Genomic DNA, 18,671 nt, shown 5'->3' on the forward strand with positions numbered 1-18,671 from the left:
CGACTCGTCTTGTCCCTCGTCTTCAAACCCAGCTTGCCGGAACAGGTTTGAGTTCCAGTGAAGAGAAATCGTAATGTTACATTATACAGAGACATTTTTCTAACTGTATGTGCTTCCAGCTCTGCGAGTTCTGAGGAAGAACCACATGTATGGTGTGATGTTCAGGGGTGCACATACTTTTGGTTGTAATAGTGTAGTTTTGGTCCAGAGCCCTGAAATCAAACGAGTGAAGTGGTGTTTTCATGTCCTCGTCTCTCGGCTTTAGCGCTCATGTCAAAAAGCTCTACTTTAAAAGTCCATGTGAAATCCTCAGGACGGAGGTGTTGACGCTTTTCTCTGTCACGTGACAAGCTTTCGTTTTTGGCTCATTACCTTGGAGAGAATGATAAAAAGAGAGGGGGAAGGATTGTTTACTGCTGCTGTGGTGTTTTGTGGACATGACATAACATGGATGTAACTGTAAATGGATAAAAAGTATGTTGTGTTATTCTTTGATAGATAGATAGATAGATAGATAGATAGATAGATAGATAGATAGATAGATAGATAGATAGATAGATAGACAGACTAATAGGCAGACAGACAGAAAAACAGATGTATAGAAAGATATATATATATATATATAATATACAGACAGACAGACAGACCGATGGGCAGATGGGTAGACACAGATAGGCAGACACAGGTTGATAGGCACACAGACAGAAAAACAGATAGACAGAAAGAGACGGATGGATGGATAGATAGATGGATGGATGGGATACTGGTGCCACGATTGTTTTCCAGCCTTCACTGTGTTTCTTAAAGTTTGACAGAACTACAGTAGGCATAGTAATGAAGGAAATATTAATGTTCACATCCCTCAGGATCTAGCGTGTAAAGAGCAGGAAGTCTGCCCGCTTCCCATGTTCCAGGAGTACTGGACTGTGTTACAGAGCGCGACTCGTAAAGCCATGCGTCTCTGCGTAACCCGAGCCGGTGGCTGTCGCAGCCCTGCACTCTCGGGACGTCATTATGGGATGTCTCGAGGCGAACATAAAGCAGCTGTCTCCCTGGAGACTGGAGTCGAGAGACCACTTCAGTCACTGCACAGACCACCAGACCTGCAGATCTTGGCTCTGAAGTCCAACACACACACACACACACACGCACACGTATCCAGACTCACATGAATTTCATGCAGGATTAGCAGCTGGGACCACACAGCTCTTCCTCTTCATGCTCTATACCATTTATATTCTTTAAATTCTGAGCAGCCAGTGGACAGAGAACTGACCGTAGATCTAAATACACTTTTGCTTTCATTAGTTAATATCTATCCAGAGCACATATCCACTTCATATCCACTTGTGCATAAAATAGTTTTATTCGAACGTTTCCGCACGTTTTTTACGGTTTGATATAAGAGGCTCGATGTGTGTTTTATTTTCCTCCAATCAGAGGAGCTTGTGGTTTCGTTCTTGCTGCTTTCAGATCGTCCCGCGACTCATTTCAAGTGAACTTTACTGCATATTAGTGAGTTAGTTGTACTGACAGAGATGATTATGGTCTTAGAATGAAGAAGAAGAAGCCTTTATTATCGCCACACATACATTACAGCACAGTGGAATTCTGGTGTTCACATATCTCAGCTGAGGAAGTTGTGGTCAGAGCGCAGGGGCAGCTATGATACAGCAGGAAAGGGTTAAAAGCCTTGGACTATTGCCAAACAGGAGCAGCTTGGCAGTGATGGGGCTCGAACCCCAGCTACCATTGCCCCGAAACCTATTTCACAGAACCTATCCTTTTTCTTTTTGTACTTTTATTAATATTTTTATTACAATTTTGATGGGCGCATGGCTGGAAGCTGCTACATCATCAGCACCGGCTAGCACACAGGAGCCTGGCTAGCGTCACGCTAATTACACTCTGTATGCAAGAGTGGTTCACTCTGGGTACAAGCCTAGCACTTAACCCCAGTGCTGTAGAGAAGGCAGTGTTTGTAGAGAGCGTTGAACGTGAAGCCACCGCGCGGACGCTCTCGTTTCTGTCCCGCCGTAAACGCAAACAGGCGTAGGCGCTCCAGTTCCAGAGTCTCAGGACGGAGGTGCGAAATAAAGTGCGTGCTCGGCTTGCGTGGAGCTCTTTAACAACTCCCCACTGCTGTCAGACATTTTTGCGAGACGCTGAACAGGCCTCGTCGTCTAGGCTTTGATCGTCGGCGAGCGCCAGGCCGCAGCAGGCCCCCGCTCTCACAAAGAGCTGCCTGTATCAGTACCCCAGTGCTTTTCCTGCCCAGCACTCTGCTCTGTAAGTCATCTACTATTACACATACACACACACACACACAGCCACCCCCTCTACCCCGAGGCTAAGAGCTCTCGTATAATACGATGGTGGGCAGCCAGATGACATGCCTGCACACTGCGACCCCCAAATTCGTCCAACGACACAAAAAAGTCATCTTCATTCAACAACACACACACACACACACACAGTCGTGGGAAACCATTACTCACCTCGCTCTCTCACTCTGCAAGAAAAATGAATCATGGAATTTAATTCACCACACGTCGAGCTTGTGCTGTTTTGTTCCAGAGGATCTTTTTTCCGTCTATTAAACATCACAGGACCGAAGTCAGCCTCATAAGTATTGGCGCCCTTTATGAAAACAAGCCGGCGTGACGCATGTAATAAGCGAGCTTATTTATAATAAACATTATTATTATTATTATTTGTAATAAATGAACTTGTATTTGTAACTATATAGTTTTGTTTAGAGAAGATTTTCTTTTCATTATGATCCCAGTTTCTAAAAACCCCTGAGCCTCACAGCACTGAGACTGGGTTCATTTCCTCGAGCTGTTGGTTCCTGTGTATTACATATCAGTGGAATGGTGAGAACTACATAAGTATTGGCACCCCTTTATAAATTTGTGTTCGCATGTAATAAGCAAATTATTTATTTTCCTTAAAAATATCGGCACCCCTGCAATCACTACCTGCTGAATCAGATCTTGTAGAAAATAACAAGAACAAGCACTTCCTGTAAAATTGAACAAAGTTAAAGACTTCATGCTTCTTAACTTGTTTTGTTTTGTTTCGTGTGTATGAGCTGCTCACATTGAGTCAGACATCAGGGTTCAAATCCGGAGACGAAGATGGCTGTTAAATACTAAATATTGATTTTGTGTCCTTCAGCGCGTTCTCTTGATGTTGATGTTGAAGTCTGGGCAATACGACAGAATAGTATTGATATTGTGATGAATGATGTCATGACATCGTACACAGTTTCTGTGTCGTTGGGATGTTTTTAAAAGCACTTACAAACTGATTGAAATCATCTCTCTTAATTTTTTTGTGCCTTTAAATCTGTTTTTTTGCAGCAGTAGTTCATTTTTAAAAGAACATTTTAAAAAAATTTAAAAAAATTAGATTTAACATTTGGAAGAAAAAAAAACTGATAGGTTTGAGACGAATAAGGTCTATATATCATGATGATTTATTTATTTATTTTATTTCATTCATTCATTGTCCAAGACATTTATTTAGTTAGTTAGTTTGTTAGTTAGATATATATTTTCATTCATATATTTTAGTTATTTATTCATTTATTTATTTGTGCGATATTGTCAGACATTTTTTTTATTTATTTATTTATTTATTTATTTGTGCCATATTGTTCAAGACATTTATTTATGCATTCATTCATATATTCATTTATTTATTTATTCATTTATTTGTGCCATATTGTCCAAGACATACATGTATTTATTTATTTATTTGGTTAGTTAGTTAATACTTATATTTGTTTTATTTATTCATTCATTCATTTATTTATTTATTTCGCAAGTTATTTATTTATTTATTCATTCATTCATTTATTTGTACCATATCATCCAAGACATTTATTTATTTAATTAATTTTAATAATTAATTTTATATTTAATTTTTTTTTTTATTTATGCATTCATTCATATTTATATATATATATATATATATATATATATAAAATAGTGTGTATATATATATATGTATATATATATGTATAAATATATTTAACTATTTATTTTGTATTTAGCTAGTTGTATTTAGCTAGTTTGTATTTAGCTAGTGTACCATCCAAGACATTTAGTTAGTTAGTTAGTCATATTTTTTTAGTCATATATTTATTTATCTAGTTAGTTATTCATTCATTTATTTTTTTTGCCACATTGTCCAAAACCTTTATTTATTTACTTACTTATTTTTGCATTCATTAATTCCTTCATTAATTAATTTATTTATTCATTTATTCATTCATTCATTTTATTGTGCCATATCACCCAGCCCTGTGTTGATGAGTGTTGGATGGACTCCATCCAGGTCGTAACCTCCTGCCCGTGTTACACATGCTCCTAGCCTCTACATGTCCAGCTCTCTGGTGGAATTTGTTACTAAATCAGTCCTAACACAAACTCCAGAGACTTTCGCTTTCCCCAAGCTTCATATTTCTAGTCAGGAAAGGAGAAACGGTTCTGTACCAGGTTCTGGATTTTGGTGGTTTCTCTAAGAGGAAATGCTCCTGTAACGTCTGTTCTGTTCAGACCGTAGACACTTCCAGCACAAAATTCAAATCATTGTGTGATTTTTATTTTTATTTATTTATTTTTATTTTTTTTACTTTAAAGTGCTGCTTCTTCTTTTGATCTGTTCCAGTATTTATGGAATTGAAGATGTTTGATGTAGCAGCAGGATGCAGTAACTCTATAAATATTCTACAGATGTGGCTATGTTCAGAGTATCTGCGTGGGTAGCTGTGTGTGTGTGTGTGTGTGTGTGTGTGTGTGTGTGTGTGTGTGTGTGTGTAGACGGTAAGTGCTAGATGAGGGGGAAAAAAAAGCAGATTTTCTTCCCTCTTCTTGTGTTTCTCTGTCAGCAGGGAGTTAGCGTTTGATGCTCATGCAGGCTGTTCGCTTCCTCGTCCTGTTGTCTTACCAGTTTGGCGTCTTAAGGGTGTGATGTTTATCATGAGGTTTTTAGTCGCTGTGTGTACACACACACACACACACACACAGGGTAAAGTGTATTCAGTAATTCTTTTACAGCCCTGCATTATTATTAAATATTCATTCTGGCCAAAATAACCTTGAAATCAAGTCCGCACCGATTAAAACTCCTACATAGAAAAGCAGAAATGTGTGAGCGCCGAGCTCCGCTTCTCTTCCACTGAAATCCTCAAGCATCCTCTCAATTCCGCCTCATCGTTCTGTCCTGATCGCTCACTATCGCACATCTCAGTATCTCATTCGGAGAAACTTTCACTTTTGTTTGTATAGGAATTTATATAAATAATAAATAAATAATTCCTCTAATGCTTGGGACAGAAATACATTTTTAGTTTTAAATTACTCATTTGTTAACAGCTTCTTTTTTTTTTTTTAAAGAAAAGGATTTATAATGACTGTTGAAAATAAATAAATGTAATGAAATATAATTTAATTATAAAATTAATACATCTCTGCATGCATTTGTTTATTTAATTAGTTCCTGTATTTATGGTGCATTTATTTATTCAGCTATATTTCATTTCTTTTACTTACTATTTCTCTCTCTCTCTCTCTCTCTCTCTCTCTCTCTCTCTCTATATATATATATATATATATATATATATATATATATATATATATATATATATATATATATATATATATATATATAGAATGTATGTATGTATGTATAATCTTTGTCTCTCTTTGTCTGTCTCTCTCCTCTCTCTGCTGTCTCTCTCCTTTCCTGTCTCTATCTTTGTTTCTCTCTCCTTTCCATGTCTCTCTCTCTCTCTGTCTGTCTCTCTCTGTCTCTTTCTCTCTCTCTCTCTCTCTCTCTCTCTCTCTCTCTCTCTCTGATGTGTGTTTGAGTCATGTTTATTACTTGGTTAAACCTTCCTGTTTTGTTGTTGTGTGTTTCAGTTGCTGGAGTCGGCGGAGGTGAAGGAAGACGCCGTGCTCTGCTGCTCCATGGAGGTGAGAGAGTTCAGTGAATAAACAATGATAATAATAATTATTATTATTATAATAATAATAAACGTTTTTTCTGAGAGGAAGAAGCGTCTGAGGGTGAGGCAGGATAAGTACTAGTACGTGTGGGAAGAGTCTCTCTCTCTCTCTCTCTATCACTCGCTCTCTCACACACACACACACACACACATTCAGAAAGCAGAACAGAGGACGTGGAGCAAAAGATTCATCAATAACAGAGTAGAAGGAAAAAAACAGTGGGAAGAAGTGAGATGAGGGATATATATATATGAGAGAGAGAGAGAAAGAGACAGAGAGAGAGAGAGAGAGAGAATGATTGACGTGGTTGTGAGTGATAGAGGTGACGTCGGTGCAGTCGAGTGTTTCTATACAGATTTGAGTTCACGTTAGTTGGTGTGTTGAGTTTCCTGTCATCTCCTGCAGACTCCAGAATTACACCTAATTACCTCACAGTATAATTACTGCAGCTCTGAGTGAGCAACCAAAGCACCGGTCTACAGGATCTGTAATCAGACAGGAGAGGAGAGGAGAAGAAAAGAGAAGAGAAGACAGGAGAGGATAAGAGTAGAGGAGAGGAGAAGAGAAGACAGGAGAAGGGAGGAGAGGAGAAGAAAAGTCAGGAGATGAGAAGAGAAGACAGGAGTGGAGAAGAAGAGAGAAGACAGGAAAGGAGAGGAGAAGACAGGAGAAGAAAAGAAAAGAGGAGTGGAGAGGACATTAGAGAAGTGGTTAAGATAGTAGATGAGAGGAGAGGAAGACTTGTGAGGAGAGGAGAAGAGAAGACAGAAGAAATAGAGGAGAAGAAAAGTCAGGAGAAGAGATGAGATGAGAAGACAGGAAAGGAGAGAAGAGAAGAAGAGGAGATGAGAGGAGAGAAGAGATGACAGGAGAAGAAAAGAGGAGAGGGAAGGGGAAGACAGTTGAGTAGAGGAGAGGACCTAAGAGAAGAGGTTAAGATAGTAGATGAGAGGAGAGGAAAGGAGAAGACAGAAGAGGACAATATTGAGGAGAAGAAAAGAAAGAAAAAGAGAGTACAGCAGAAGAGGAGATGAGAGGAGAGAAGAGATGACAGTAGAAAAGAGGAGAGGACTTGAGAATGTAAAGGAGAAGAGAGTGAGAAGAGGAGAGGAGAAGAAAGATAAAGAGAGAGAACAGATGAAGAGAGGAGAGGACCCTGTGCAGTCTGCTCTTAGCTGCATTATAAGCGAGTGGAATAGCAGTAATTAGCTGGCATGAGGTGACGTCTTGCTAAAAACCTCCTCATTTAGAGCACCAAGAAGCCCGGGCTCCATGCCTCAGCATCTAATTTAACCGTCTCTCTGTAAATATGCCAGAATAATGACAAGCCTGCGACGTGTTCTGTTTGTTTCTATGCAGAAACCTGGATATAAAGAACGGGAAAGTCTTGGCTAAATTTTAGGTTTGGTGTTTTTTTTTTCTTTCTTTAATTACTTTAATTTTTACCTCGCAGTCTGAGACGCTCAAAGGACTCGATTGTTTTAGACTGAAGGCGTGACCTACCTGTGTTTACTGGAGCTGATTGAATATCGAATAGAACCATGGCATTTATCTTTAACAGAAATTTGTGTGATCATATTCTCTCCATGCGGTCAGGAGGAATGAAGCGCTGGGGCGTGTGCTGTTAGGGGAAAATAATCAGTGATAACGAAGCTGAAAGATTTCCGAAAACTGGATGTATGGAGTCATTTATACCAGATTTCATATCAGAGTTCACATGAATACTGTTCGTTCATTATTAGCCATTTAGTTTTTGACCTCTGGCTTTGCGCTAACACTGGAAATGCTAAACGTGGTGTTCTTTCGGCTGCTCCCGGTTTTGGGGGGGATCACTTGGTCCACATGTTTCGATTTGGCACAGGTTTTACGCCAGATGCCCTTCCTGAGTTAACCCTTCAGTGGCTGGGTTAGCGCCCTGCCCGGGAATTGAACCCGGGCCGCAGCAGAGCGCGTGGGATCCTGCCTCCTGGACCACCAGGAGCACCCACAAATGCTGTTTAAAAATTCCCTATCTGGATAAGGAAGATGTTAGCGACCTTTCCGTAGCATCGGCAGTGCCACCCATCATTCTTATTAGCAGATTAGCATATCATTGGAAAAGAATCTTCGCGGCTCGACGTAGCGACGCGTCGCACCACCCTGTCGTCGGTTATTTTCCCGAGTGTTCCCTTCCTCACGCGTACATGTTCCCGATACTGTATCTCATGCTAACGATGATGAATCTATCCACATACGTTTTATTAAAGGTTAATCTCCAAATGAGCCGTTATATAACCGTAGATCTGCACTTTCTCTCTCCCTCTCTCTCTCTCTCTCTCTCTCTCTCTCACACACACACACACACCAGCAGAAAGGAGACAGTGAGGATGAGCCATTAGCGTGTGGGTGAGTGTAGTGTGTGTGTGTGGCTCCAGACAGAGGAGCGTCTTCACATCCCTCCTTCTCACAGGAGAAAGAAAGCCAGTAAACTGGATCAGAAGGAGACAGACAGTCTGGCTAACAGGAGGCTAGAGCTTTCTGTCTTTCCCTCTCCTTCTGTCTCTCTCTCTCTCTCTCTCTCTCTCTCTCTCTCTTTCTCTCTCTCGCTGTCTTCCATCTCTCACTTGTGGACGAACATCTGCTGCTCTCTGTCTTTCTCTTAGACAGGCGTCTGTTACTGACGCTCGCTTTCTTTTCCTCCTGTGGTGCTGACATCTGACCCTTGTTCATCCAGCTTCTCTCTATTTCTCTCTCTCTGTCTCCTCCCTCCCTCCCTCCTTCCTTCTCTCCTCCTCCACTCCAGCCCTCTCAGCCCCAGCGCTTGCTCTTATTCGTCATGCAGGCGAGACCTCTGAACTTTCACCCCATCCTTTCACTTTCTATTCATCCGTAGCCCCGTTCCTTTTTTTCTCTATCTCTCTTTTCCCCCCTCCCTCTCTACTCTAGCATGCTTTGCTCCCCGTCTCTCTCTCTCTCTCTTTCATCACTGTTTTTTCCCTTTTTTTTTTTGCTTTGGAGAAAAAGTTTTTCTCTCTCTTATTTTCTCTTTCACATGATTTTTGACTTTCTTTTGTTTCTTCTTGTCTCTCTGTCTCTCTCAATCTCTATACTAGAGAAGTCTATACTATATATATATATATATATATATATATATATATATATATATATATATATATATATATATATATATATATATATATATATATATATATATAAAGTTCTCTCTCTCTCTCATATCGTTCTTACTGTCTTTGCATGGTTAGGCCTAATGACTCTCTTCCCTCTGTGTGTGTGTGCATCAGCTGCAGAGCGCCGGGCGGCTGTTGGAGGAGCAGTTGCCGGAGATGATGATGGAGCTGTTAGCCGCAGTGAGGGATAAGATGCTGAGTCCAGCCGAGTCTCCGCTCACACGCTCGCTGCTCATGGAGGTCATCGAGCTGCATGCTCATCAGTGGAGCCCCCTGGAGGCCCTCACCACGCAGTACTACAACAGAACCATCCAGAAACTCACTGCATGACCCCCACACACACACCAGTGGAGCCCAAGGGAGACCCTCATCTCTCTGTCTTACAAGAGAAACTGACCGCATGACACACACACACACACACACACTGGTGGAGCCCCCTGGAGGCCCTCACTACTCAGTACTACAAGAGTCAAACTGACTCTGTGATCAAACTAACACACTTTTATCTGTAAGAAGGAAAGGTCTGCTCCAAGGGATGGAGGGACGGATAGACAGATGGATGACTGGATAAGTGGACAGATGAATAAATTAATGGGTAACACGATGGATGGATAAATGGACCCATAACTGGATGGATGGATAAATGGGTTAATGATGTGCGTATATAAACGAGTGTGTATCCGGATGGGTGCGAAGACAGATGAGTGAATAACTACATGGATGAATTGAATGGATGGATGGATGGATGCATAACTGTATAGATGGATGGATGAAAAACCCAATGGATGCATAACCATTTAGATTGATGGATGGATGGTTGGTTGTATGGGAAACCCAATGGATGCATAATTGGATGGATGGATGGATGGGAAACCCAATGGATGCATAATTGGATGGATGGATGGATGGATGGATGGGAAACCCAATGGATGCATAACCATATAGTTGGATAGATAGATGGACGGACAGACAGACCATAACTGGGTAATGGACGGGTGTATGAATGGGAGGATGACAGTGTAATTGGATAGATGGTTAGAAGGGTAATTGGAAGGATGGATGGGTGGAAGCGTAACCCATTGGACAGATAGTGTCTTGCTCCTGTCCTGGGGGTCGGAGGTTAAAGGTCAACGCTATGCAGATTTGAGTGAATGTGTATGAGCTTATTGTTACACAGGCGCATGTTAATGATCCGCTTTCAGACACGAAGCCAGACTGCTGTTACATTAGTAAACACGCTACATGCATAAACATGAGCAGCGTTAAATCAACAAGAAATAAGCATACACACACACACACACACACACACACACAGATAATTCACATTAGGTGTGTGTAAGAGCCAAAGAGCCTGTAAGAGACACTTTAACGCTAACACACACAGAGTAGCTGCGCAGTCCTCGACTTCTTTTGTGCCAACCATCCAGCCTTCCTCTCTGTCCTCATCCCTCTCTCCATCCCCCTCTCCAGACCTGTGTGTGTGTGTCATTGTTTGGCGAGTCATGTCCCTAGAGCACGCCGTCGCCCATCAGCGCTGTCTAGCCGAGGTCAAGCAGACAGACTGCAGAGGGCTTAGCCTGCTTTTGTCTCCCTAAAACACATGCACACACACACACACGCCTCAGCCTGACTCTGGATGGCAGATGGCCGCTGGAGACTATAAGGCCAGACACACAGCCCGCGTCCTCTTGTCCAGCCCAATGGGAGCGTGTGTGTGTGTTGAGGAGGTTTCAGATAAAAGCATCAGGCTGCACCCAGCCTCTTTGTTGTCGCGTGTCCTTTTTATTTCCTCTTCAGGTTTTTATTTCGCGCCGCAGTGCTCGTTGGCCGCGAGCCGTTTATTATCCCTGTGTATAATACTTATTGTAATGTTATTGTAATGTATTATATGTTATTGATTTTTTAATGTATGTTTAAGAACAGTATATACAGTATGTGTGACATGACATGATGTTTTAGGGCTAGACCGATCGCACAGGTTTGAAATATTTTGCACTGTTTTAAGGCAAAAACAAACGATATGAAGAGGTTTGCAGGATGGGGCGGGGAGCGCTGGGAGACGTGGGGGGTTTTCCCAGACTTTAGGACACGCCCCCTTTATAATGAAGTGGTGTCTTATTGTCTGGTAACTCATTTGGTGAAAAAGTTTAACACACACACAGTTATCACACACTAGACTTCATCTGTAGAAGGAATTAAACATGACTCTGACCCCGATTCAGATTTCTGAGTCTGACTCCGATTCAGATTTCTGAGTCTGACTCTGATTTAGATTTCTCCAGTTCAGATTTCTGAGTCTGACTCTGATTTAGATTTCTCCAATTCAGATTTCTGAGTCTGACTCTGATTTAGATTTCTCCAATTCAGATTTCTGAGTCTGACTCTGATTTAGAGTTCTCCAATTCAGATTTCTGAGTCTGACTCCAATTCAGATTTCTGAGTCTGACTCTGATTTAGATTTCTCCAATTCAGTTTTCTGAGTCTGACTCCAATTCAGATTTCTGAGTCTGACTCTGATGTAGATTTCTCCAGTTCAGATTTCTGAGTCTGACTCCAATTTAGATTTCTGAGTCTGGCTCCGATTTAGATTTCTGAGTCTGACTCCAGTTTAGATTTTTGAGTCTGACCCCGATTCAGATTTCTGAGTCTGACCCCAATTCAGATTTCTGAGTCTGACCCCAATTCAGATTTCTGAGTCTGACTCCAATTTAGATTTTTGAGTCTGACCCCAATTCAGATTTCCAAATTTGACTCTGAGTTAGATTTCCGAGTCTGAGTCCGATTCAGATTTCCGAGTCTGAGTCCGATTCAGATTTCCGAGTCTGACTCCGATTCAGATTTCCGAGTCTGACTCCGATTCAGATTTCCGAGTCTGACTCCGATTTAGATTTCTCCAATTCAGATTTCCGAGTCTGACTCCGATTCAGATTCACCGTTTAAAATTTTCGAAATTCGTCTCTTTATCAGTAAAACTGTAGCCTCGTCTGTCTACAAATAAAGCTTAATAACATTGTTGCAAAGCGCTGGAACTGGAGACTCTTTCCCAAAAAAAGTTATAACATTTAATAACAACATAATAAACACGAAAAACGTTTCTCCAGTGATTAATCACATTCACATCTACACAACATCCGTCACATACGTCCCTCTGCACACGGAACGCCAGAACCCGGAACTGACCGATCAGAACGGAGAGTTCATACACACACACTGACCCTTGGTATGAGCTCATGATTGTGTGTGTGTGTGTGTGTGTGTGTGTTACACTTTTTTCACCAAATGACCACTTTTTAAAAAGATTCTGCGATATGGATTTGATTTTTTTTTATGTATTATTTCCTCCTGCAGTGCGGCTTCTGGATGGAATTTTTAAAAATGAGATAGAAGCATGGCTTTTAAATAAAAACAAACAAACAAAAACCGTCGTGCAGATTGCAGTGGACCTTTCACTCCAACGTGTATTTACATGAAATAAAAACAAAACAGATTTGAGGTCGATTCGGGGTTTTCTTTGCCGATATTGAGATGTTCTAACAAATATATATATATATATATATATATATCCATTACTCTCTGGGCTTCGCGAGTGCGTGTGCTGCGATACCGGGCTCACATGAGCCAGACGTCTTATCTGTTCACGGCGTGCATGTAGTCATATATACAGTACAGCGTATCTGATTATTAACGACAAGATGAGGAAGACGAGGAAGCGTTTCATTTCAGAGACGGAGTGAAGAGCCTTCAGCTGCTTCTTTTTGTTTTGTTCTGTTTCTTAAATTTGGGGGAAACACACTGACTTGTACACTCTCATATACACGTATACTATATGCGTATACATGTGTGTATATATATATATATATACAACCTCCATGGTTCCTGTTCCCGAATCTCCGCTGGCAGGTTTGTGTTCGTATAATTTCTGTCTTGCATCAAGAATCGAAGACTAGAAGATGAGCGCGTGCGAGTGCGCCGCGAGAGCAGAGCGCTCTCGCATGTACGGAAACGCCACGCGCTCGTCTTCAGACCTGATTTATTTTATTTTGTATTTGTATAATTGTAGGCTTTTATTTAATTCTACATTCGCCTTCGCTTCTCAGTGATTTCCCAGTTAAGAGGAACTGTGCATTTAGAGGTTTTTAATATGTGATTCCATTCACACACACACACACACACACACACACACACACACAGACAGACGGCAGGACTCCTGTGACCTTTGACCTCAGCGGTCAGCGAGACTGCTGAATGCAGATTAGCCCTATTTGCATCTCATTGACATTAAAATGAGACGTTGCTCCAGCAGCTCCTTCAGGCTGGAACGTTGCAGAATTTGCCCATGAAAGCGGTCAGCGTGCTTTTTTTTTTTTTTTTTTTTTTTTCTCTTTTCCTGGGGATTTTTTCTTTTGTTTCTGCAGTTGAAAATAAACTGGGATGAGAACTGAAAACACGCCTCTTCTGTCTTTCTTTACTCTCTCTCTCTCTCTCTCTCTCTCTCTCTCTCTCCCTCTCTGTCTGTCGTTAGCCTCATCCTCATCATCATCATTACAGATTAATTAATGAACATGTCTAGGATCTGTCTGTCTGTCTGGACAGAAGGGCACTCGGAGCAGTGAAGAGCGTCTAAGTGGACGCAGCGAGGCTTTGAAGCTCCTCCAGAAGTGTCCAGTTCAGATTTTTTTTTTTTTGTTGTTGAATATGTAACAGATCAGCACAGAAGATATTTTTTACACACTAACTTATTTTATTTATTCATTCATTTATTGATTTAGAAATCTTTTGATTTTATTTTTTAATTTTTTATATTTTTAAAATTGGATAAATGAAAGATATGTAACAAATCAGCATAGATGTTTTTTAAACACTAACGTATTTATTTGTTTGATTATTTATTTTATTCATTTAGGAATCTTTTTTTTATTATTTAATTTTTTATTTTTTAATCAGATAAAGGAAAGATTTTTAATATGTAACAAAGAAGCATACAATTTGTTTTTATTTACACACTTATTTATTTATTCATTTATTGATTCATTCATGAATTTTTTTTCTTTAAATTGGATGAAGGAAAGATGTTGAATATGTGAAAAATCAGTATAGAAGGTTTTTTTATACACTTACCTTCTTTATTTATTTGTTTGTTTGTGTGATTATTTATTTATTCATTCATTCATTCATTCATTCATTTATTTATTTAGGAATCTTATTTTATTTTAATTTTTTTTAATTGGATAAAGGAAATATGTTGAATATGTAACAAATCACATTTTTTACACACTAATTTATTTATTTGTTTGTTTGTTTGTTTATTCATTTATTTATTCATTTATTGGTTATTTTATTTAATTATTAATTAATTAATTTGTTTTTTATTTATTTAGGAATCTTTATAGAGATTCTTTTTTTTTTCTTTTTTTCTTTCTTCATCCCTCAAGAGCTGTGAAAACTTTCACATTCACTCCATCATCTTTCTAACACTTCATATCTCCATCATTGATCTCTCTCTCTCTCTCTCTCTGTATTTCTGTCTCTTTATCTCTCTCTCTCTCTCTCTCTCTCTCTCAACTTACTCTATTATCTGCCCATAACAAAAGCTACAGCTGCCCTCAGCCAGGAGCCACACAGACCAGCGGGAGAGAGACACACTCCAGCTGCCACTCTCCCATCCTACACACACACACACACAGACGCAGCAGCTGGACACTTGAAATCCCCTGCAGCTCTGACACAGCTGTATAGGTGACAGGAAAGCAGAGGCCACCTACCTGGGGGGTGTGTGTGTGTGTGTGTGTGTGTGTGTGTGTGTGTGTGTGTGTGTGTGGCTGAACAGCAGGTGCAGTTTTTCCCGACTGCGTGACAGTCACACTCCACTGAATGTGACTAGTTTGAGGAACTTCTCTCTCTCTCTCTCTCTGTTTCGTTGACTCGTGCTCTCTCTCGCTGTCTCGCTTTGTGTGTGTGTGTGTGTGTGTTTCTATCATCACTGCGCTACACGGTCACAATTTTTTCGCTCCCTCTCCCCATAGGAACCTGAGAGCCGTCGCCGCACTTCCTGCCCCTGCCTGTGAGGAAGTGATGTCTTGACTTCCTGAATGAACTGTTTAATGATGGAGACAGTGCTTTATAACGCTGCTGCTCACTTTAACTAGTTCCTGCTAGGCTTTCTCTTCGTCCCTCTCTGTGTGTGTAGAAGTGCACTAATTATAAAAATCCTGAGGATAAATAACGAGAATATGTCCATATATGGAAGGAAGGAGTCTCCAGTGTCAGGATCCAGTTGGAATAAGGCTTTAAGGGTTATGTAGGTGTTATGTAGACCTGTTATGTAGAGTGTGTGTGTGTGTGTCCTAACAAGCCACACAAGAGGAACTGTAGAAAAAGGGACACTGTAGGTATAGAATAACATCAATAGTGTGTGTGTGTGTGTGTGGCCTCCAAACAAGCTTGTTCACAAAACACAAGAGGAAGGAGAGACTGTAGAAAGAGGAAAGAGACACACTTTGGGTTTAATCTGAATATTATTATACTGTAAGTACATGTGAGAGAGAGAGAGAAAGAAGGATAGAGAGAGAGAAAGATACTCTGCTTGATTTAATGGCTAATCTTTTAGCTCCGCGTGGCTTGCAGTGCTCATTAAGGCTCCCGCGCGGTGCTGCAGGTGCACAGAGCCGTATTTGCGCTGTACAAACTAATTAGCTTTACGAACGCACTCAGTATAATATGAACCGTGTGAAGAGTTTTCTCTCTCACTCTCTCTCTCTCTCTCTTCCTCCAGACTATTTATTTATTTTACGTGCTCCTCGACTCGCCTCGGCTTGGTTCGTCTCTGTGCGAGGCGGCTCGTAGCTCGAGTGTGTGTGTGTGTTTGAATAGTGACGGGCCGAGCGAAAGGGAAAGAGGTGCGAGACTCAGTTTTGCTGTTTATTTTCTGAGTGAGAAATTCATTAACACTATTTTTTTTTTATTTGGTGTGGGTGTGTGTAGCGCTGAGCTGAAAGAAGAAGAAAAAGAAACAGTCTCGCGTTCTGTGTGTGTGTGAAACCTTCCTATAACCTTTTCGTCTGTAGGAAACGCGGGATCTTTAGAAATGATCGAATCTTTTAGTTGCTTGGGTTTTGCAGTCTGTTTACCTCAAGAAATGAGGGAGAAAAGAAAAGATTTTCGACCAGCTCCTAGCGTAACGCAGAGAACCGCTAACCAGGTAAGCTAACCGCGTTTTCCCTTTCAGTGGAAAAAAGTACAATTAAAAAGGAAATTGAAAACTGAACTACTTGGAGACACCAAAATTTCCTTGATGACAAATAACTTAGCATCTGTTTTTATTTATTGTTAAGTTCTGATATTAGCATAACAAACTAGTACCCTCATGTTCGTATATTTTTTCCTGAGCAAGAACCTTCTGTTTTACCAATCACATGAGGTTTAATATGTGATTTAGTTTAAAGGAGAAGTTCACTTCCTGAACAAAACTCTACAAATAATTTCCTCAGCCTCTGGTCATCTCAGATGTTCACGTCGTTCTTTCTTCAGTCGTAAAGAGATGATGGTTTTTTGTTTTTGTTTTTTGAGGAAAACATTTCATTTCATTTTCCTCCATATAGTGGACTTCAGTGGTGACCGCGAGTTTGACCTTCCACAATGCAGCTTCAGAGAGCTATAAACCTCCGTCCCACCCCAGGAAGAAGGATCTTATCTAACCGAACCATCGCTCATTTTCTTATAAAAGTAAAAAATTGTAGACTTTTTAACATGTTAATACTTTTTATACTTTTTGTAATACTTTCTAGCGCTATAGCTCTGTGACGTGCCTCTGTGACGCTACGTACTGCGTAATCAGAGAGAGAGAGCGAAAGAAAAAGAGAGGGAGGAAAGAGAGAAAGAGAAAGAAAAGGAGCGGGAGAGAAAGAAAGACAGAAAGAGAGAGGGAGAGAAAGAAAGAGAGAGACAGAAAAAGAGAACGAGAGGGAGAGAAAGAAATAGAGAGAGAGAAAGAAAGAAAGAGAGGGAGAGAAAGAAATAGAGAGAGAGAAATAAAGAGAGGGAGAGAGAGAGAGAGGGAGAGAAAGAAAGAAAGGGAGGGGGAGAGAGAGAGGAAGAGAGAGGGAGAGAAAGAAAGAAAGAGAGAGACAGAAAAAGAGAACGAGAGGGAGAGAAAGAAATAGAGAGAGAGAAAGAAAGAAAGAGAGGGAGAGAAAGAAATAGAGAGAGAGAAAGAAAGAGAGGGAGAGAAAGAGAGAGAGGGAGAGAAAGAAAGAAAGAAAGAAAGGGAGAGAGAGAGAGGGAGAGAAAGAAAGAAAGGGAGAGGGAGAGAGAGAGGAAGAGAGAGGGAGGGAGAGAGAGAGAGAGAAAGAAAGAGAGGAAGTGAAAGAAAGAGAGGGGGGAGAGAAAAAGAGAGAGCTCTGGGATGCGCATCCGTGACGCTACGTAATCATGTCTAAATTTCATGCGTGATGTAGGCGGAGCTAGAGACCCAGTGTCCCAGACATGAACACCTTGGATGACCAGATGCTGAGGAAATGATTTGTAGATTTTTGTTCTGAAAGTGAACTTCTCCTTTAAGATTGATCGGTTTAAAGCTAGCTTCAGGAAGGAGGAAGACTCTCACAGACATCTTTTTATTTTATTTACTAATTCACGTCATGGCTATTTAAACAAAAACGATTCGACCAAAAATAAAAAGCCAGAGGAACAGATGCATTTATTTCCCTGAAGTCAGACTGAAAATCGATGAATCATCAGTTTCACTTCAGTCTGTGGCGCTAGTCAAGTGTTAGCGTGAATCATCGGGGTGAGACAAAACGTAACCGCCTCAAATAGTTTTATTTATAGTAATAAAATTGGTTATTTAATGGAACTGGACATTCACTAATAGTCAGTGAGATTTTTTTTAACTAGCTAGTTAGCAAAGTTCCTGCTTTCTTTCTTTCATGCAGATGCTAATACTAATGCTAACACTTTCACCATGCTGGACAAGTAAGAAAGCTTTATATATGACGTGAGAGAAGAAGGACTTTTCTGTATTTTTCTTCCCTACATAACAGTTATGGATTTTTCCTCTCTATTTAAAAAGTCGCACACACACACACACACACACACACACACACAATCCTCCTCAAGACAGTGGAAGGTGTGATGAGACACACAGCTGAAGCAGCACCTGACATCTCCGTTGCTAAGATTCGGCTGCCGTCTAGCAACTGTCACCACAGAAACGTGCCCCTGTACCATGACCTTGTTGCTAGGCAATATAAACTCTGAAAGTTACATGAGATTCAGAGGCTGGAACTCATCCATGCTGCATAACCGTATGAGATTAGGACACAGCCGTGTTCATGCACAGGGTGAGATTAGGACACAGCCGTGTTCATCCACAGTGTGAGATTAGGACACAGCCGTGTTCATCCACAGCGTGAGATTAGGACACAGCCGTGTTCATCCACAGCGTGAGATTAGGACACAGCCGTGTTCATCCACAGGGTGAGATTAGGAC

At 40.7% G+C, this 18,671-nt stretch overlaps 1 protein-coding gene across 3 annotated transcripts in view; it reads left to right on the forward strand.

Annotated features, from left to right (window-relative positions):
• Positions 1-12,676, forward strand: part of ctif (CBP80/20-dependent translation initiation factor) — a 66,944-nt gene extending 54,268 nt beyond the window's left edge. For all 3 annotated transcript variants that reach the window (XM_058415273.1, XM_058415272.1, XM_058415274.1), the window contains 2 exons: positions 5,931-5,984; positions 9,299-12,676. In XM_058415273.1, coding sequence (XP_058271256.1) covers positions 5,931-5,984; positions 9,299-9,514 — 270 coding nt within the window. In that variant the 3' untranslated portion in view covers positions 9,515-12,676. The remainder of the gene's footprint in view (positions 1-5,930; positions 5,985-9,298) is intronic.
• Positions 12,677-18,671: the final 5,995 nt, after the last annotated feature.

The sequence above is a fragment of the Hemibagrus wyckioides genome, linkage group LG18, assembly GCF_019097595.1.
Source record: "Hemibagrus wyckioides isolate EC202008001 linkage group LG18, SWU_Hwy_1.0, whole genome shotgun sequence".
Lineage (NCBI taxonomy): Eukaryota > Metazoa > Chordata > Actinopteri > Siluriformes > Bagridae > Hemibagrus > Hemibagrus wyckioides.